Source organism: Microcaecilia unicolor, chromosome 1 (genome assembly GCF_901765095.1).
Source record: "Microcaecilia unicolor chromosome 1, aMicUni1.1, whole genome shotgun sequence".
Lineage (NCBI taxonomy): Eukaryota > Metazoa > Chordata > Amphibia > Gymnophiona > Siphonopidae > Microcaecilia > Microcaecilia unicolor.
Genome location: NC_044031.1, coordinates 604,181,439 through 604,203,041, shown reverse-complemented (window position 1 = coordinate 604,203,041; position 21,603 = coordinate 604,181,439). Strand labels below are relative to the sequence as shown.

The following is a 21,603-nucleotide window of genomic DNA, read 5'->3' as shown; positions in this document are numbered from 1 at the left end:
GGGAAGCTGATCCTCCTACAGGAACGCGATCTGCAGATCGAATCTTCTGGGAGGTACGAGCGGGTCTAGGGAACGGCCTCTGAAGGGCCTTTCAGAGATCGGCTTGTCCCACAAAAGTATCCAAGATTCAGACAGACAACCAGGTGCCATGTTATTACATCAACAGAGCAGTTGGGGCAGGACCGCAGATCTCCGGCGCACCTGTGTCAGGAAGTCGTCAGCATGTGGCTTCTGGGCTTGGTCGCGTTCCACGGCATGGTGCTCCCAGGCAACATAACCTGGCAGGCGGCTTAACCAACAGTCTGGACTGACAGGTTGAGCAGGATTATGCAACCTCACGAGTGGTCGCATCAATTCCCGAGTAGTGCGCCAGATCTTCCAGGTGTGGGGCACCCCCCCTTGGTAGATCTCTTTGCATCTCGAGCCAACCACAAGGTTCCCTCAGTCTGTTCCAGGCTTCAGGCCCACGCAGACTGGCATCGGATGCCTTCCTCCTGGACTGGGGGAAGGTCTGCTGTATGCTTATCCTCCCATACCTCTGGTCGGGAAGACTTTGTTTGAAACTCAAGCAAGACCGAGGCACCATGATTCTGATTGCTCCTTTTGGCCGCGGCAGATCTGGTTTCCCTCTTCTTCTGGAGTTGTTCCTCCGAAGAACCGTGGAGATTGGAGTGGTTTTCCGACCCTCATCACGCAGGACGAAGGGGCGCTTCTGCATTCCAACCTCCGGTCTCTGGCTCTCACGGCCTGGATGTTGAGAAGCGTAGACTTTGCCTCTTTGGGTCTGTCAGAGGGTGTCTCCCGCATCTTGCCTGCTTCCAGGAAAGATTCCACTAAGAGGAGTTACTTCTTTCTATGGAGGAGGTTTGCCGTCTGGTGTGACAGCAAGGCCCTAGATCCTCGCTCTTGTCCTACACAGACCCTGCTTGAATACCTTCTGCACTTGTCTGAGTCTGGTCTCAAGACCAACTCTGTAAGGGTTCACCTTAGTGCAATCAGTGCATACCATTACCGTGTGGACGGTAAGCTGATCTCAGGACAGCCTTTAGTTGTTCGCTTCATGAGAGGTTTGCTTTTGTCAAAGCCCCCCGTCAAACCTCCTACAGTGTCATGGGATCTCAATGTCGTTCTCACCCAGCTGATGAAACCTCCTTTTGAGCCTCTGAACTCCTGCCATCTGAAGTACTTGACCTGGAAGGTCATTTTCTTGGTGGCAGTTACTTCAGCTCGTAGAGTCAGTGAGCTCCAGGCCCCTTACACCAAATTTCATCATAACAGAGTAAGTCCTCCGCACTCACCCTAAGTTCTTGCCAAAGGTTGTGTCGGAGTTCATCTGAACCAGTCAATTGTCTTGCCAACATTCTTCCCCCGTCCTCATTCCTGCCCTGCGGAACGTCAGCTGCACACATTGGACTGCAAAAGAGCTTTGGCTTCTATCTGGAGCGGACACAGCCCAACAGACAGTCCGCCCAATTTGTTTGTTTCTTTTGATCACAACAGGAGGGGAGTGGCTGTGGGGAAACGCACCATATCCAATTGGCTAGCAGATTGCATTTCCTTCACTTACCGCCCAGGCTGGGCTGGCTCTTGAGGGTCATGTCACGGCTCATAATGTTAGAGCCATGGCAGCGTCGGTTAGCCCACTTGAAGTCAGCCACTATTGAAGAGATTTGCAAAGCTGCGACGTGGTCATCTGTCCACACATTCACATCTCATTACTGCCTGCAGCAGGATACCCGACGTGACAGTCGGTTCGGGCAGTCAGTGCTTAAGAATCTGTTCGGGGTTTAGAATCCAAACTTCCACCCCCTAGGCCCATGTTTATTCTGTTCCAGGCTACACTCTCAGTTAGTTGGATAAAGTGTTAGTGTCAATCTCAGTTATGTCCTCGCCGTTGCGAGGCCCAATTGACCATGTTTGTTGTTTTGAGTGGAGCCTGGGGGCTAGGGATACCCCATCAGGAGAACAAGCAGCCTGCTTGTCCTCGGAGAAAGCGATGCTACATACCTGTAGAAGGTATTCTCCGAGGTCAGCAGGCTGATTGTTTCACAAACCGCCCGCCTCCCTTTGGAGTTGTGTCTTCCTTGTCTTTGTCTTGCTACATATGGGACTGACGACACGCAGGTTCGGGCGGAAGACGGCCGCACATGCGCGGTGCGCATCGGCGCGCGAGTACTAGCAAAGGCCTTTGCTAGTAAAGTGTTCGATTGGAGGGGCTGCCGTGGACGTCACCCATCAGTGAGAACAATCAGCCTGCTATCCTCGGAGAATACCCTCTACAGGTATGTAGCATTCGCTTAATTTTCACAAAACAGTGGAATAGAAACAACAAGGATGATAAGTACTGTTTAATTGTAAAGTTCCACTGGAGGGTTTAGGTATTGGAGTCAAAACAATTTCATCCTAGTTTACTGAAAAATGCCCACTATCCAAACTATTTAGGCTATGTGTTCAAAACAGGCAGTTCTGACGTTATTAATAGCATAGAATGGGCCTGGATCGAAACTACACTTAGATTTAGCATAGCTAACAGCGCCTAGCTTCTTGAGTTAATAATGGTTTCAAAAACGATTCCATATATGATCCCCAGGGATATCATTTAAACTTCTCAGATATCAAATTCCATAACATTCGACTGTAGTTTAGATCAGATAGTTAACTATCTTTTTCCTAAAATACAAGGTCAGTGCATCAGCTGTAGGTGTGTTAAATCCAGATTCTAGCATTAGATCATCAACATTGCAAGATTATCCACTAGCTTGAACAGCTTTTGTGTACTTTTATGAGTAGTATCCCACCTGGAATAATTCTTTCTCTTAGATGATTTCCCTACTCAAACTTAAAATAACTAACGCCAGTTATATCTAATGACTAAAGAAGGAGATTTTCTCCATTTCCTTTCACGCTTCCTATATTCTTGTTTCATGGCTAACAGCTCTGCATCAAACTATTTCTCTGATTTCCTTTAGATTTGGATTTAAATGGAGCAGTTTCATCTAGTATAACTGAAACATATTCATTCCAGTTTAAAAAGAAATCTTGTACAGAACTAGAATCAGTCAATTTGTTTATCTTGTCCAAAACAGAGAGGGATCAATTTTCCTTCTAGTTTTTCGTAACAATTTTTGGCTTACATTTACTAGAGCTAGCTGCTTTCAAAAAAAGAAATAGTAAAATCAAATAAAAAATGATCTGATCATGGAGGATGAGTGCAAGTGTTTAAAATGCAGGTAACAACCTTTTGTATCAGTATTGGCCATTGCAAGAATATCTAATGAGTAGTCCTCATCTGAACTGTAAGTCAAGCTAACTAAAACCCAAGGAATCTTAAAAAAAAATCTAAAAAGTCAACTGAATTAAAATCTAATCTTTCGAGATGTAAATTAACATCACCCACCAACAAATGGCCTGATATTATATTGAATATTTGGTCACCAATCCTGAAAATTATTCCTACAGTTAATCCATTTCCCCGGAGGGGAATAAGCCACCATAACAACACAATGGGGCCCTTTTACTAAGCTGCAGTAAAAAGTGGCCTGTGCTAGTTTTCGTACTTGAAATTAGTGCTTGGTAGGCCACTTTTTACCATGGTGGGAAAAAGGCCTTTTAAAAAAAATGGGGCATAAATGGCTGTGCGCTAATATTGAAATTAGTGTGTGGCTATTTACTGACTAAGCTCTTACTGCCACCAATTTAGTAGGCAGTATGAGCTCACATTCTGTTTGTGCAGTAATCAGAAAGTGTGTGGCAATGTGGCCACCCTGCTGTTTACTGCCGGGAAGGCCCCCCCCCCCCCCCACCCCACCACGGTAGAAAATAGAAAATTATTTTTCTACCGTGGGAAACTACGCGTACCAACTTCAGAACTACTGCAAGGCTCCCATGCTACCCCAGCAATAGGGCCGATTTAGCGTGCACTATCAGCACGGTAACCCTACTGCATCTTAGTAAAAAGGGCCCCAATAGTTCCTGAAAACATTGAATCTTGTATAGTGCAACAAACCATTTCTAGTGAGGCCTCAGAAAATTTATCTAATATATTAATAGTGTAAAAAAAACTTGTATGAAATTGCAAGTCCTCCCCTACCCCTCTTTTACTCTGCCTAGGAGCATGTAATATTTTATAACCAGCAGGACATAAGTCCCTCAATCTTGGATCATCTACAAGTGAAATCCAGGTCTCTGTCAAAAATATCAGACCCGATGGGATTCTTCAATCAAATCTCTTATAATCTCCACCTATTTACTGCCACCTAGGGACCGGTGTATAAGTGCTGCAATTTCCTAAAAAAGTTTTAAACTGAGATTGTCCTTTAAATGTCTTATATCTCCTAACTCGTATGACTGTAGTAATCTTGCTTTTGCATTACCAATGAACAGTCTTTAAGATTATTAAAATTGGGTCCACTAAGCATCACACATAGGAACCCCCCTACTGGAAATCTACACCAGGATGCCCCATTCGGTAGTCTGTTAACTGCATTGAACTAAATTAAACTAGGTACAAGCATTGTATTAGTATTAGATGATCCTTTGTGAACTTGAAAGAGCTCAAACTATTGTGTGAAGAATGAGAAAAAACTTTGTGCTGCTGTATAAACTTGTTAGGCACCTATCTTAAATAATTCATGGCTACAAAAGGGGTTGAAACCAAGTACTGAGTCGGAGGTCTCTAGGAATGTTTAAATCTATGCCTCATATGATTTATTAATTGCATATTTTAAGTGTGTTTGCCTTTTGGATGTGAGCGTACTCTGTATGGCTGTTATTTCCTATTTATGTTCATTCTTAGAATTTGGCATTCCTTTCTGAACTTTTTAATTGTATGTTCACTGCTTTGCTATGCCTCAGGAAAGGTGGAATAAGAAGTATATAAACTATAAGACTTAAGCAGTCAAGACATTTTGGTTCATTATTATTATTATTTTGAAATATTGCTATAATTGATTTTTTTTTGCTTTGTTTCCCTGATGCCATAAATTTGCAGATCTCCTACTTGAATACTTTGCTGTTATGGAAAGCAGAATATCAAGTATAGAGTATATATGTAAATACATTTTTAATTGTTCTTTACATATAGCATGATGTGAAAAATATACAAGGGTGTGAAGTCTTAAACAAGAAACTGTAAACTAGTTACTAAGTATCAATGTTGAGGGGATCCAAGATGGCTGCACGCATTTGCGACTAGCTGCAGTACCTCTTTACCTCACGATGCCTAAGAGACGTGGGAAGGCTGCTGCCCGAGTCCTCCTACCTCCTTCCACAATTCCTAGACCGATGGATCGGTTTGTGAGACTGCAGGGTGCTGGCAATTAAGTTGGGAGTGGTTCATTACGGGACTCTGGTGAATCGGAAGAACTTTCGGTGTCTTTTGGGCCAGATACTACCTTGAGCCCCGACGACAGAGCTCCACCCCCGCAACCGTCGATAACAAGTTCCCCGCTTCAAGGAGCAACGGCATTACCACAAGTCAGTGGATTAATGCCGATATTGCTGGGAACCTAATTACAACAATTTGAATCGGAGGAAAGGAGGTTACTTTTAGCTCTGGGAGAAACTTGCTCGACCATAGAAGCTGCGGGGAATCTGGACGCAGATCGAGAGGGAAAAGCTGAACAGAAAATTGTTTTCCTATAGGATTTACTACTAAACCCTCAGAGGTAACGTTAGATTCACTATGGGATCTGATGTCCCAATTGGGGCAAATATTTCTTGTTCAAACTACTAACCTAACTCAGAAAATAACTGTGGTAGAGCAAAAGACAGAAAAACAAAAAATTGACTTTGATAAAATGACTTCTCGAATAGACGAAATGGAACAGGGAGTAAAGAAAATCGATAATGTTCAATCTTTAATCTTGAAAGACGTTTCTAATTTAAGACTTAAATCTGAAATTTTGAGAATTATATCAGAAGTCATAATCTTTGTTTTATCAGTTTTCCTTTGATTCCAATGGTAAACCAGGTGATATGTTAAAAAGATATTTACAAGAAAATTTGAATATACCAGAGACTAATTTACCACCTTTTACAAAGGTATATTATCTACCAAAAAAATTAACGGATCAACAACAACAACAAGAGGTTCAAAACTTGGATATTTCAGCTCTCTTAGATACATCGGACAGAATTAGCTACGGCTGCAACATTAGTTGCTACCGTTGCTTTACTTCCAGATAAACAATGGCTATTCCAATTGTTTTTTAAACATAAGGAAAAACCATTTTTGGGTTTACGTATTTCCTTGTTCCCCGATTTGTCAAAAGGGACTCAAAGAAAAAGGAAACAATTTCTCATACTGAAACCGGCTGTTCTGCAAGCAGGTGGTACCTTTTCTTTGAGATACCCCTGCAAATGCATAATTAGGTTTGGTACTACTAAATATATTTTCATGGACCTGTCTCAGCTTTCAACGTTCATCGCCTCTAAGAAATCTTCGGGAAGCTCAAAAGAAGAAATCCCAGCCTCTTTGTAGATGCTAAAATTACCTCTATTTTTTGATTGCTTATTAAATTCCTCAGTTTGATCTTGGATCCCCCCAAAATTGTGGACTTCAGTGATAATTTAAAGATTATGTAAAAACTTTGTCCTTAATTTTCTTTATTTCCTTTATATATATCACTTTTTTTTTCAAGGATTAACGCTTGATATTATTCTTGTAATTCATAAATAAATAAAAAGTATGAAAGTTAATTTAGCAAAGATAATCTATTTTAAGTTTTGATAACCATTGAGAAATTTCTCTGAGTTAAAATGAACTTTTTAAGTATTACCTTACCTTTGCCTCCTTAAGGCTTTAGAATAGTAATTTTGATTTTTTTTTGACCCATATCCTAACTTGCCAGCTATATGGAAAATGGATTAGTCATCTTAATTACAGTAGCTGCGCTATTAGAATGAATTGTGTGATTCTTTGATAATGAAGAACATACAGCATTCACAGATTTCTAACTTTATTTTCAGGCTGGCCAACAACGAAAGCAGGAGTACGAACACACACAGTGTCTGTGTCAGGTAAGGGCTCTTAAAACAGTGAGAGATCACTTATTTTATCCATGGAAAGGACAACATTTAATAGTTTTGTTTCGGTAGTATACGAGATTACTAGTAATTTTCATGCTGTTTTGTGCCTTACTCAGCACTAAACAAAAATGGCTAGAGAGATGACATTCATAAGTGCTGAAATTTAATCCAGTTTGAAAAATATTTTCTAATATGATTTATATATATAATTTAAATGTAAAAATAAACTTCTATGAATGTAACATGAGATATTTAATGTGAGGAACAAATGAAAGGCATGTTCTCTTTATAAAATACGTCTGACTGCATCCATGTTTTTACAATATGTCATTAAAACCTTGAAATGCATAGTTGGTTCCTAAGCTTGATGTGAGATGATGTATCAAAAACTAACATTTACAGAAATTCTGACATCCGTTTTAATACAGTTTTCTAGCGCTTGCCTGTTTATATATCAAGCACAGATAATGTTGAACTTGTTGGGTAATTAAAAGGTTGATTCATGTGGGAAGGATAAAATAGACTCTCTGCTTCTCCCCTGAACCATCTGAGGCTACCGTTACTTAGCAAGCAATATTTACAACCCCTCGAGGGAGAGATTTTTTGCTACTGTATGAGAATGCTTGGTAGACAGGTCCAAGATGCATGCATTCCAGATCTTCTGGATGCAGACTATCACTGCAATATATGGCTTTTCTTCTTACTTCTAGGTCTTCTCGTGGCTGACTGTGGTTCTCCACTAATCTACAGTTACTTAAACATCAGTATTGTTGTGCAGAGAAGCTCAGGGAAAAGTCCAAATCTGTCAGACCTACAAAAAATGTAGGTCTCTTAATCATGAATTTAATCTTCACCTTAGGGCAAAAAAGTCTTATTTCTGGGAGACTTTTGAAATCACCAAACCCTCAAGAGACCTTACTTTGATTTATCAACAAATGCTGTCCCCGTCAACCTCTACCCTCTTACCCTATTCCCTCTTCAGGGGATCTCTCCACATTCTTTACTAATAAGATTGAGTCTCAAACCCTTTCCATCTCTACCAGTTCATCCTTCATCAGAGATGGTTGTTCCTGTACCCCAATCTGGCTTCTTTGTTTGGACGACTTGCCAACCACAATCCCTGCAGTCTCTGAAAGCCATAGTGTCCTCAATGTGCACTACCTTCTGTCAAACTGATCCTATTCCAGCATCCTGGTTTAAAAAAAAACAACACTTTTTTTTAGATTTGCTTCCTACATTTCTCTTTATGGTTAATTTAAGCCTCTCTACTGGTCAGTTCCCAGACCTTTGGAAATGAGCTATTGTTCATCTTATTCTGAAGAAACCTACGTTGGATCCTTCAATAGCTAGTCATTATCGTCCTGTCTCTAACCTTACCTTTATATCCATAGTCCTTGAGAAAATAGTTTTCTTACAGCTCTTTGATTATTTGGATAAAACTCTCATTCTACACTTGAATCAGTCTGGCTTTAGGTCTCATTATAGTACTGAAACTGTTCTATAGCTCTTTTAAGTGAAATTCATTCTCATTTCGACCAACATACACTTGTCTTGACAGTTTCCTTGGAACTCTCTGCTGCTTTGATCGTGTCAACCACTCTCTTCTAATTTCTAGTCTATCCTCACTAGTATCTCCAGTGCGGTCCTTCATGGTTTATTTCTTTTCTGTCTAACTGCTCATTTCAGTTATTACTCCCTCATCCACCTCTTCTAAGAAGGCTGTCCGCTGTGGAGTTCCTCAGGGTTTGATTCTCTCCCCTTTACTGTTCAATCTTTATCTGAGTCCTTTGGCTGCACTTATCAATCATTCGGTCTATCCACTTATTTCTGTGTGGATGGTATTCTTATTCTGTATCCAACCAACAATCCTCTCTTTCTCGATTTCTGCCCTCCAAGCCTTTTTAGATTGCATTGCTACCTGGCTCTTTGAAAACCAGTTGGTCCTTAATGCTGATAAGACTGTGGCCTGTTGGTTCTCCAGTTCCGCAACATCCCCCTTCCTCTCCTATTTCCCTTTTTGGAAAAATAATCTCTCCTGTTTAACATTTTTGCTATCTGGGAGTAATTCTGGACTCCTCATCATTTTTGCCACACTTCTCACACTTATCCAAGCTTTGCTTCTTTACCTTTCAACAGTTATGGACTATTTGTCATCTCTTCGACCATGATAGTTTCCACTCAACTTCTTTCTTTAGACATTTAGCTAAAGTCTGAAATAAGACTTTCCTTGTCATGAGACTAGACCAGTTCCAACTAATGGCTTATGTCCATCTACCAGCAGATGGAGGACAGAACAAAAATAGTTCTTCTGATTCGCCCCTTAAGGACATCATGCACCCTAGAATGTTCAGCATTTTTCTCTGTCTGCAAGTGAATGGTTGATGGATCATGCAGTTCCTCTGTGGTGCTTTTTTTTTTTTTTTTTTTGGTTACATTTGTACCCCGCATTTTTCCCACTCATGGCAGGCTCAATGCGGCTTACATGGGGCAATGGAGGGTTAAGTGACTTGCCCAGAGTCACAAGGAGCTGCCTGCGCCTGAAGTGGGAATCGAACTCAGTTCCCCAGGACCAAAGTCCACCACCCTAACCACTAGGTCCTCCTCCCGCTCCTAACCTAGTTCTAGCTGGGTGTCAGTTGAGCAGGGGGTTTCCTCGTGGAGGATATTAGCTCCTTTACTTTCAGAATGTTCTGAATGGATCTGGGTGATACCTGATGGTATGAAGGCCCTCCCCCCTCACTTCTTTGCTATTTAGCAGTTGCTGAGGAATTTTTCTAAGAGGCTACAAGCTAGTAAGATACCTTCTGGTGCAAGCTGGATAACCTTCACATAACAAGTTGATATTTTCAATGAGCTTTCCCTCTCTGTTGGTAAGTACTCTCTCTGATAACTCTGACCATTTGAATTCCAATGGTTATGCTGCTGAGTGGGCATTTACCTAGATGCTTTCTTTCTGTTTGAGCCTTGTTATGGTGGTGTGCGTTCTCTGGCACAGTGTACTTCGGAGGCACTTGCTTTCTTGTGGAGTGCCTTCTTATATAGACGATGGCACATAAAAACCTGTACAGTTCATCCATGTTTCCCAACAAGATAAACTCATAGCATAAGGTATGATGTGATACTATATATGTATATTTGATCTTGAGTTAAACTTGCCTTTTTCAGGGCATAGACTACAGAAGTCTGGCCGGCATTAGCCATGTTCTCCAACTACTAAAAATGTCATTGAAGCCCCACTCCAGCCCATCCAAATTTCTCTAGCCACGATAGGGCACAGACCATAGAAGTCTGTCCAGCACTGGCCTTGTTCTCTAGCTACTGAAGCTGAATCTGCCTAGCCACAATCAAGGCATAGACCATAGAAGTCTGCTCAGCACTTGATTTGCTTCCCAGATACTGGTGTTGTCATCTAATCACCGCTAAGCTTGTTTATTTCCATTCCTTCTATAAGGATTCATTTGTGTTTTCCATCCATTTTGAATTCCATTATTATTTTCATCACCACCATCTCCCGCAGAGGGCATTCCAGGTATCTACCACCCTCTCTGTGGAAAAATATTTCCTGAAATTATTCTGAGTCAGCCCCCCCCCCCCCCCCCCCCCCGCAACCTCAATTCATGTCCTCTATTTCTGCCACCTTCCCATGTCTGGAAAAGATTTGTTTGTAAATTAATACCTTTCAAATATTTAATGTGTGCATCATATCACACCTCTCTCTCCTTTTTTCCATGGTATATATGTTCAAGTCCTCAAGTCTCTCCTTGTACATCTTATGATGCAAATCCCATACCATTTTCGTCACTTTTTTCTAAACCGTTTTAAATCTTTTTACGTCCTTAGCAAGATAGAGCCTCCAAAACTGAACACAATAGTCCAAGTGAGGCATCACCAATGTCTTATTCAGCCCCCCATCTCTGTCTCCGGGGCACTGTTATTTTCTGTGGAGCTCAACTCCGTGTTTATCTTCGCCTGTCTGTGTTTCCAGAACCTTTTCTGATTGGACAGGGCAGAGTAGCTCTGGGTACTCCATCTGGGCTGGGAGTGCCTGCTGCTACAGTAGCTATCTTGTTCATCGTTGGTGATTCCCATTTCTACTTCAATTTTGTGTATTTGAAAACTTTTATTTTGCTTAATCTAAAGTTCTTAGTGGATTACATAAGAACAGTCATAAAATTAAAACAAAAAAATAAAGACACAAAAAAAATCTCTACAAACCTTCAAAACAATCAGCAATACAGTAAAATACAGACTTAATCTATCATTCTTCGAGGACAAGCAGGCTGCTTGTTTTCACAATGAGTTGACATCTGCGGCGGCCCAGAAACCGGCAACACTTTGCAAGCAAAACAAAAAACCTTAGAGAATGCTCCATCGTGCGGGCAGAGCGCACCGCGCATACGCGAACGGCTTTCTGCCCGTGACGCGATTGTGCCCTCCTCAGTTTCATTTCATCCGCGTCTGAGGTAACACGGTTTTCAGCTGTGCTCCTTTTGGCCCAGGAGACTTTTTTGCGCATTACCGCTTCCTTGTTGTTGTTCTTCTCTTTTTTGTTTTTGACGAAATTTTTAAAAAATAGTAGTTTATTTTCCCTTTATTTCCTTAGTTTTTCTCACTAAGTTTTTCCTTCCTTTTTCGCAGCGGCCGGCTTTTAGGCCACTCGGCCGGTTTTTGTTTCCTTTTTTGTGCCTTTTTTATTGGCATCATCAAGTCTTTTAATTTCGCATCCGCCGTTTTTTCCGTCCCATGTCATCGAGAAACATCCAGCGGCTTCAAGCGTTGTACTCACTGCAACCGGACCATCTCGGGTACCGACCCCCACTCGTGGTGTCTCCAGTGCCTTGGACCCAATCATCTTCCAGCTGTTTGTAAGCTGTGTCCTTTAATGAAAAAACGGACCCAAGTGTCTTGGAGGCTCTACGAGAAAAAACATTTTGCAGATCAGTCTGGTCCTTCAACATCGGCATCGGTACCGAGGTCAGCGGCATCGACTTCGAGAGCACAGTTAATGGCTGCTGAACGACCACATCGCACTGGGAGCAGCAAGGCATCGAGTGGGTCTCCACCTGTCTCGAGGCCTACTGCTATGCAGGCCCCCCGGGACCGACCTTCTTCGGACCCGGCCCCGAGAGGCGTGAGGATTCCACGTCCTACGGAAATGGGTGAGCAAAATAGTTCTATTTCACTCATCTTAGTATGTCTTATCCTTCCTGGATCTTGAATAATGAGAAATTACTTGGCACCCCTTCACTTCTTTGTCACCCAAGCTAGTAGACCTGATTTGTTACCATATTGAAAAAATTGTATGCTTACAAAATAGTGTCATTCAAGATATGCGTTCATGCAAAAGTGTATTCAGCACAGCTCAGGTGGCTGCCAAATTATCAAAGTCCTCAGGAGTAGGGCTAACTATACATTTGCCCCTTGCAGTTCTCATTTTACGCTCTAGATCTTCGCTATTTGTTATTTATGCTGCTGGCATACACAATTATCGCCCCTCACATTACCGCCTTAGCAGCATTCCAAAACAAAGTGGGGTTCTCAATATGCTGCTTGTTATAGTCTGCGAATTCATCCCACTGTGTGCAATATGTAGAAAAATCCAGCTAGGAATAAAGGTAGGTGGGGAACTGCCAACACATCAGATGTTGGAAGTAAGGTTCTAATTCTAAATCTAGCCATATGATAGCATGATAAGAGATCAAGAATATAGTCTAATCTAGATAGAGAAGGAGTGGGAGTGGTTTTTCTTCTGGGTGGAGAATCCGCCAGGTATCTATGACCTCTAAGGATTGACTAAAGTGTACCAGCACCCCCTGGGCACTCCCCTTCCCTGATCTAGACTATCCGGAAAAGGATCCATCACATCATTCATATCTCCTGCTATGATCAGTGATGTGCCAGAATATTGGGAACAAGTTGTCGAAAAAAGTCAGCATTACTAGGCGTCAGGCCACAGACTCCCACTATCACCAATTCTTTACCCTGGATATTTAGATGGACCTGAACAAAACAACCCCAGTTATCATGGAATAATAATTTACTAGAACATGGTAGAGATTTACATATTAATATTATTACTCCTCCCCATTTGCCAGCTGAGGAGGACCCATGTATCTCCCCAACCCACTGCCTAGATAACTTTTGACGCTTGACAGTTTACAACTACATCTCTTAAAGGCAGACCACATCCGCCTTATGACGTTGCAATGCTGTGAGAATTTTGAATCCTTCACCAGTGATAATATCCCCCCCCCCCCCACATTCCAGGAAAGAAAATGCACTGTCCCCTGTGAAGGACTACCCATTGGTTAAGAATATAAGAGTAGCCATACTTGGTCAGACCAATGGTCCATCTAGCCAAGTATCCTGTTTTCACAACAGTGGCCAAGCCAGGTCACAAGTACCTGGCAGAAACTCAAATCATGGCAACACTCTGTACTACAAATCCCAGAGCAAGCAGTTGCTTCCCATGTCTGTCTCAGTAGCAGACTATGGAATTTTCCTCCAGAAATTTGTCCAAACCTTTTTTAAACCCAGATACCCTAACCACTGTTACCACATCCTCCTGCAAGGAGTTCCAGAGCTTAACTTTTCATTGAGTGAAAAAATATTTCCTCCTATTTGTTTTTTTTTTTTTAAATGTTTTATTTATACCCATTTAAATTTTTACAAGCGATAAAACAACTTGCTGGAAATACAGAGAAAGTAATATGTAGGAATTATTTCAGTCAGGTAATTCTATTCTCTTCCTTAGACCACTAAATAGGGAGAGTGAAACAAGATAAGGAGATCAATTAAACAGTAAACAAACAAAAAAAAATGGTATTAACCTGATTATCCCCAGATATTACTAGTCTAATTCATTATTCCACATTGATCATGTGGTTGGCTTCTTCAAGGCCAATACGGTGTATAGTCAAATCATTTCATTGAAAAACATACTTATTGTCCAATATTAGTTAGAAATAATACATCTGATTACATTCTTTCTCTTTTAAAAACCAGAAGTTATTTAACAATACAAGTCTCTAATTCAAATCCCACTGATTAAAGTAATCCCAGTTTTCACAGGCTTCACTCCTTTTAAAGTAATAATTTGAGGAAATATTTCTAAGGAAAACTTTAGGAGTCATACCCGGAACTCTGGGAAAAACAATAATCTCGATATTAATCATCTATAATAATATTGATTTTATTATTCAAAATTTCTGGTCTATTATCATAACCACTTCTTGCTCATGTAGAATCATTTGTTATATCAATTTTTTACTCTCAAAGGTTTCAATTGAATTGTCCATGTAACTCTCTAATAAAATTATATCTGAAACAAAATTATTTTCTGCCACGGTTAGGTCCCAAAGCGCCTTCCAGATGGTATTCAATGTAACCTCCACGGGAGCCAAAAACTCCAAGTTCATTTCTCTTAGGTGTTTAGGAGTGGTTCCGCCAATTTGGGTTCTGCTGTAAATGTCCTCCATTTCAGCATATACCTCTAACTCACTCCTCCACTCCTTTGGACATGGTGGTTGAATAATTCGGGAGCAATGGAGTTGTTTTTCCAGGTCCAAGAGCGTCAACTCTCCTTCGCTGGCGCTAATCAAAGGACTCGCCAACCCTTTCTTCTGTGGGCAGTTCGTCGTGCAACGGACCCGCACTTGCTGCTCAGGGGATAAAACACTGGCCATCGGCGGCTGACCGCCGGTTGTCCCCTTCCTCTCAGTTAAGGTAACTGCAATTGCAGAGAGGAAATTTACGTAAAGAAGATGAAACTTCAGAGGGCAGCTGGGCCGTTGGGCATTCGAACTTCAGGTCACCATCTTACCACTCTCCCAGCTTGGGACACTTTGTCTGGTTTCTCCTCAGAAGCCTGTCTGATATGGGTAACCCTTCAGCATAGCCCTCAAAGGCATTGAAACACACAAGCCCCTCCACCTCTACAAGGTGGTGTCCTTTCGGAGGGGTCCTGTTTGTTTTAAAAGTATTTGCATGTAACTTCCTAAGTGTCCCCTAGCCTTTGTACTTTTGGCATGAGTAAAAAATTTATTTGCTTCTATTCGTTCTACACCACTCAGGATTTTGTAGACCTCAATCATATCCCCCCATATCAGTCTCTTTTCCGAGCTCTAACCTCTTTAGCCTTTCCTCATACAAGAGGAGTTCCATCCCCTTTATCTTTGTGGTGCTCTTTGAACCTTTTCTAATTCTGCTATATCTTTTTTGAGTTATGGCGATCAGAACTGAACGCAATACTAAAGGTGCAGACGCGCCATGGAGTGATACAAAGACATTATAGTGTGTTCCATCTAATTCACCATCCCTTTCCTAATAATTCCAAGCATCCTGTTTGCTATTTTGGCTCCTGCCACATACTGAGCAGAAGATTTAAGTGTATTATGTACGACGACACCCAGATCTTTTTCTTGAGCGCTGATCCCCAAGGTGGAACCTACCATTAGGTAACTATGATTCAGATTATTCTTTCCAATGTGCATCAACTTGCATTTGTCCACATTAAATTTCATCTGCCATTTGGACGCCCAGTCATCCAATTTCCTAAGGTCTTAATGCAATATTTCACAGTCCACCTTGAATAGTTTTCTATCATCTTTCCTCATCTTTCTCGATCTATCTGCTGCTTTTGACACTGTTGATCACAGCCTACTCCTTGATACGCTGTCCTCACTTGGATTTCAGGGCTCTGTTCTTTCCTGGTTTTCTTCTTATCTCTCCCAGCGTACTTTTAGTGTATACTCTGGTGGATCCCACTGTCAGTTAGTGTACCTCAGGGATCTGTCTTGGGACCTTTTCTTTTCTCCATCTAGACTTCTTCCCTTGGTACTCTGATCTCATCCCATGGTTTTCAGTATCATCTTTATGCTGATGACTCCCAGATCTACCTCTCCACACCAGAAATCTCAGCCGAAATCCAGGCTGACATTACTGCCTGTATGTCTCACCGCCATCTGAAACTAAACATTATCGAGACTGAGCTTCTTAGCTTTCCCCCTAAACCAACCCCTCCTCTTCCCCCATTCTCTATTTCTGTGGATACCACTCTCATCCTCCTGGTCTCATCAGCTTGTAACCTTGGGGTCATCTTCGACTCCTCTCTCTCCTTCTCTGCACGTGTCCTGCAGACTGCTAAGACCTGTCGTTTCTTTTTCTATAATATCAGCAAAATTCGCCCTTTCCTTTCTGAGCACACTACCAGAACCCTCATCCACACTCTTACCACCTCTCGCTTAGACTATTGCAACTTGCTTCTCACAGGTCTCCCACTTAGCCACCTCTCTCCTCTTCAATCCGTTCAAACTTCTGCTGCACGACTTAAATTCCACCAGTGTTGCTATGCTCATATAAGCTCTCCTCAAGTCACTTCACTGGCTCCCTATCTGTTTCCACATACAGTTCAAACTCCTCTTATTGACTTATAAGTGCATTCAATCTGCAGCTCCTCAGTACCTCTCCAATCTTGTCTCTCCCTACACTTCTCCCCGGGAAATCAGTTCACTGGGTAAATCTCTCTTATCTGCACCCTTCTCCTCCACCGCTAACTCCAGACTCCATTCCTTTTATCTTGCTGCACCATATGCCTGGAATAGACTTCCTGAGCCGGTCCATCAAGCTCCATCTCTGGTCGTCTTGAAATCTAAGCTAAAAGCCCACCTTTTTGATGCTGCTTTAATTCCTAACTCTTATTCACTTGTTCAGTACCCTTATTTTCATCCTCATCTTAATATTCCCTTATCTCTTATTTGTCCTGTTTGTCTTTCCTAATTAGATTGTAAGCTCTGTCGAGCAGGGACTGTCTTTTCATGTTCAAGTGTACAGTGCTGCGTATGTCTAGTAGTGCTATGAAAATGATGATTAGTAGTAGTAATATCATCTGCAAATTTGATCACCTCACTCTTCGTTCCGATTTCCATATCATTTATTAATATATTAAATAGCACCAGTCACAGTACAAATCCCTGCAGTACCCCACTGTTCACCCTCCTCCATTGAGAGAAACGACCATTTAACCCTACCCTCTGTGTTCTGTCGAATAACCAATTCCAATTCCACACCAGAACCTTGACTCCTATCCCATGACACTAATGTTCTCAGGAATCTCTCATGAGGAACTTTATCAAAAGCTTTCTGAAAATCTTGATAAACTACAACAACTGGCTTACTTTTATCCACATGTTAATTAACACCTTCAAAGAAATGAAACAGATTGATGAGGCAAGACTTCCCTCAGCTGAACCCATGCTGGCTCTGTTCCATTAAACCACTTTTGTCTGCGTGTTCTGTAATTTTATTTTTTTATAATAGTTTGTTATTTTGCCCAGCACCGATGTCAGGCTTACCAGTGTATAATTTCCCAGATCATCCCTAGAACCTTTTTGAAAAATCGGCGTCACATTGGCCACCCTCCAATCTTCTGGTACTACAGACGATTTTAATGAGAGGTTATATATTACTAACAGCAGATCATTAATTTTATCCTTGAGTTCTTCGAGTATCCTTGGATGTATTCCATCCAGTCCAGGTGATTTACTACTCTTTAATTTGCCAGTTTGGCTCAGTACATCTTCCAGGTTCACCGAGATTTCTTACAGTACCTCTGCGTCATCACCCTTGAAAATCAATTCTGGTACAGGCAGATCTCTTACATCTTCTTCCGTAAAGACAGAAGCAAAGAATTCATTCAATTTCTCCACTATGGCCTTGTCCTCCCTGAGCGCCCCTTTTGCTCCTTCATGATCCAGCAGTTCCACGGATTCCCTCACTGTGTTTCTGCTTCTGATGTATCTGAAAAGTTGTTACTATGAGTTTTAGCCTCTGTGTCAAATTCTCTTCATATTCTCTTTTAGCTTTCTTTATTAATGCTTTGCATCTGAATTGCCAGTGCTTATGTTGCTGCTTATTTTCTTCATATGGGTCCTTTTTCCATTCTTTGAAGGGACAGTCTTTTGGCTGTAATGGCCTCTTTTACTTCACATTTTAAGCATTTAAATATGTAGAATGCATCTTTTATAGTCAGTTATTGTAATTAGGGTAAGAAGCAAGGAGTGCTCTTACAGAGTTTTAAATACATTTCATTACCATTTAAGAAGGAAACACTAACTAAATCATACATTATACTATATAAACTAAAAGACACTTTTATATTAGGCTAATATCCTTAATACTGTAGCAAGTTTTAAATTATTGAAAAACTCAAAAACACTAAGATGGAGTGAGCAGTCCAGCAGCAAGAGGGGTGCTATCCAGTCTTTTGGATTGAGTGTCACATGTATGATTATCTCCCAGTTGGTGAGATGTCATATGTTTGCGCCCGATGCAAAGAGCTCCTAGCTCTTAGAGAACATGTCCGTTCTCTTGAGGCTAGAGTAGCAGACTTGGTGGAGCTGAGGGAGACAGATAGGTATATAGAGGAGACCTAGAGGGATGTTGTAGAGAAGTCCCACCTCCAGTCTGGTAGCCCTTGTGCTAGAAGGAGAGCATCACCTTGGTGAAGTAGGAAGTACTTCTGTAGCCAGGACCCGCCCACCAGGGGATGTACTATCCTCTCGCACTGAAGATATGTCTCCAAGTGCTGCCCAGGAGGGAAAGGTTAGGACAGCTGTTGTAGTTGGTGATTCGATCATTAGGCATATAGATAGCTGGGTGGCTGGTGGACATGAGGATCGCCTGGTGACTTGCCTGCCTGATGTGAAGGTGGTGGACCTCACGCGTCACCTAGATAGGATTTTAGATAGTGCTGGGGAGGAGTCGACTGTCTTGGTACATGTGGGTACCAATGACATAGGAAAATGTGGGAGAGAGGTTCTGGAAGCCAAATTTAGGCTCTTAGGTAGAAAGCTCAAATCCAGATCCTCTAGGGTTGTATTTTCTAAAATGCTACCTGTTCCACGCGCAGGGCCCAAGAGACAGGCAGAGCTCCGGAGTCTCAATGCGTGAATGAGACAATGGTGCAGGGAGGAGGGTTTTAGATTTGTTAGGAACTGGGCAACATTCTGGGGAAGGGGGAGCCTATTCCAAAAGGATGAGCCAGGGTGGGACCAGGCTGCTGGCATCGGCATTTAAAAAGGAGATAGAGTCTTTCAGAAAATGGAAGAAGGACCAACTGAAAATAATAAGAAACGGCATAAGGAACGTCAAGTCAAATGCAAAACGCTGATAAGGAAAGCTAAGAGGGACTTCGAAGTATAAGTTATGTTTGTGGATAGAGTTTTAGAATAATACTGATAGAGCTGAGCACCTTTCCATAACATCGAACAACAGGTGGAATGTGTTAGGTTTTTTTATGCCGTTTTAAAGCCAATGATGAAGCAGTCCTGCTCATGTTGTCAAAGCAAATGCAAGGCGCAGATAAAGAAGGCCAAGAGGGATTACGAAAAAAAAGATAGCATTAGTGGCAAAAAAAACATAGTAAAAATTTTTTTCAGTATATTAAAAGCAGGAAGCCGGCAAAAGAATCGGTTGGACCGCTAGATGACCGAGGAGTAAAAGGGGCAATCAGAGAAGACAAAGCCGTAGCGGAGAGATTAAATACATTTTTTGCTTCGGTCTTCACCGAGGAAGATTTGGGTAGGATAGCGGTGCCGGAAATGGTATTCAAAGCTGACGAGTCGGAGAAACTGAATGAGTTCTCTGTAAACCTGGAGGATGTAATAAGGCAGGTCTACAAACTGAAGAGTAGCAAATCTCCTGGACCGGATGGTATTCATCCCAGAGTACTGATAGAACTGAAAAATGAGCTTGCGGAGCTATTGTTAGAAATATGTAATTTATCCTTAAAATTGAGCTTGGTACCAGAAGATTGGAGGGTGGCCATGTAACGCCGATTTTAAAAAGGTTCCAGAGGAAATCCGGGAAGTTATACACCGGTGAGTCTGAAGTCGGTGCTTGGCAAAATGGTAGAGACTATTATTAAGAACAAAATTACAGAGCATATTCAAAGCATGGATTAATGAGACAAAGTCAACATGGATTTAGTGAATGGAAATCTTGCCTCACCAATCTACTACATTTCTTTGAAGGAGTGAACAAACGTGGATAAAGGGGAGCCGGTTGATATTGTGTATCTGGATTTTCAGAAGTCGTTTGACAAAGTACCTCATGAGACTCCAGAGGAAATTGGAGAGTCATGGGATAGGAGGTAGTGTTCTATTGTGGATTAAAAACTGGTTAAAAGATAGAAAACAGAGAGTAGGGTTAAATGGACAGTATTCTCAATGGAGAAGGGTAGTTACTGGGATTCCCCAGGGCTTGTGCTGTGACTGCTGCTTTTTAACATATTATAAATGTCCTAGAGATGGGAGTAACTAGTGAGGTAATTAAATTTGCTGATGACACAAGTTATTCAAAGTCGTTAAATCGCGGAGGATTGTGAAAAATTACAAGAGGATCTTATGAGACTGGGTGTCTAAATGGCAGACGACGTTTAATGTGAGCAAGTGCAAAGTGATGCATGTGGGAAAGAGGAACCCGAATTATAGCTATGTCATATAAAGTTCCACGTTAGGAGTCACGGACCAAGAAATGGATCTAGGTGTCGTTGTCGATGATACGTTGAAACCTTCTGCTCAGTGTGCTGCTGCGGCTAAGAAAGCAAATAGAATGTTAGGTATTATTAGGAAAGGAATGGAAAACAAAAATGATTGTTATAATGCCTTTGTATCGCTCCATGGTGCGACCGCACCTCGAATATTGTGTTCAGTTCTGGTTGCCACATCTCAAAAAAGATATAGTGGAATTAGAAAAGGTGCAGAGAAGGGCGACGAAAATGATAAAGGGGATGGGACGACTTCCCTATGAGGAAAGGCTAAAGCGGCTAGGGCTCTTCAGCTTGGAGAAAAGGCGGCTGAGGTGGAGATATGATTGAGGTCTATAAAATAATGAGTGGAGTTGAACGGGTAGATGTGAAGCGTCTGTTCACGCTTTCCAAAATACTAGGAATAGGGGGCATGTGATGAAGCTACAATGTAGTAAATTTGAAATGAATCGGAGAAACTTTTTCTTCACTCAACGTGTAATTAAACTCTGGAATTTGTTGCCAGAGAATGTGATAAAGGCGGTTAGCTTAGCGTAATTTTAAAAAGGTTTGGATGGCTTCCTAAAGGAAAAGTCCATAGACCGTTATTAAATGAACTGGGGAAAATCCACTATTTCTGGGATAAGCAGTATGAAATGTTTTGTACATTTTGGGGATCTTGCCGGGTATTTGTGACCTGGATTGGCCACTGTTGGAAGCAGGATACTGGGCTCGATGGACCTTTGGTCTTTCCCAGTATGGCAATACTTATGTACTTGTGTATTTATGTACTTCATCTTTTAATTATGCTGGCTGTCATTTTCTCTTCTATTCACCTTTGCAAATTAATGGAATGCAACTGGGCTGGGCTTCCAAGATTGTATTTTTAAATAACATCCACTCCCTATTTAGTGTCCTAACCTTAGCAGCCAATCATTTTAGTTTCTTTTTAACCATTTCCCTCATTTTATTATAGTTGCCGGGTCAAAAATTAAATGCAGCTACAGTAGATTTTCTCTGTGGGTTCATCCCAGATTGCAACTCAAACT

General features: G+C 41.6%; 1 protein-coding gene across 1 annotated transcript in view; it reads left to right on the top strand.

The window, feature by feature from the left end:
- PTK2 (protein tyrosine kinase 2) overlaps positions 1 to 21,603 on the top strand; it is a 714,868-nt gene that overhangs the window by 231,503 nt on the left and 461,762 nt on the right. Inside the window, 2 exon segments of the mRNA XM_030219604.1 lie at positions 6,970 to 6,987; positions 6,989 to 7,020. Coding sequence (XP_030075464.1) covers positions 6,970 to 6,987; positions 6,989 to 7,020 — 50 coding nt within the window.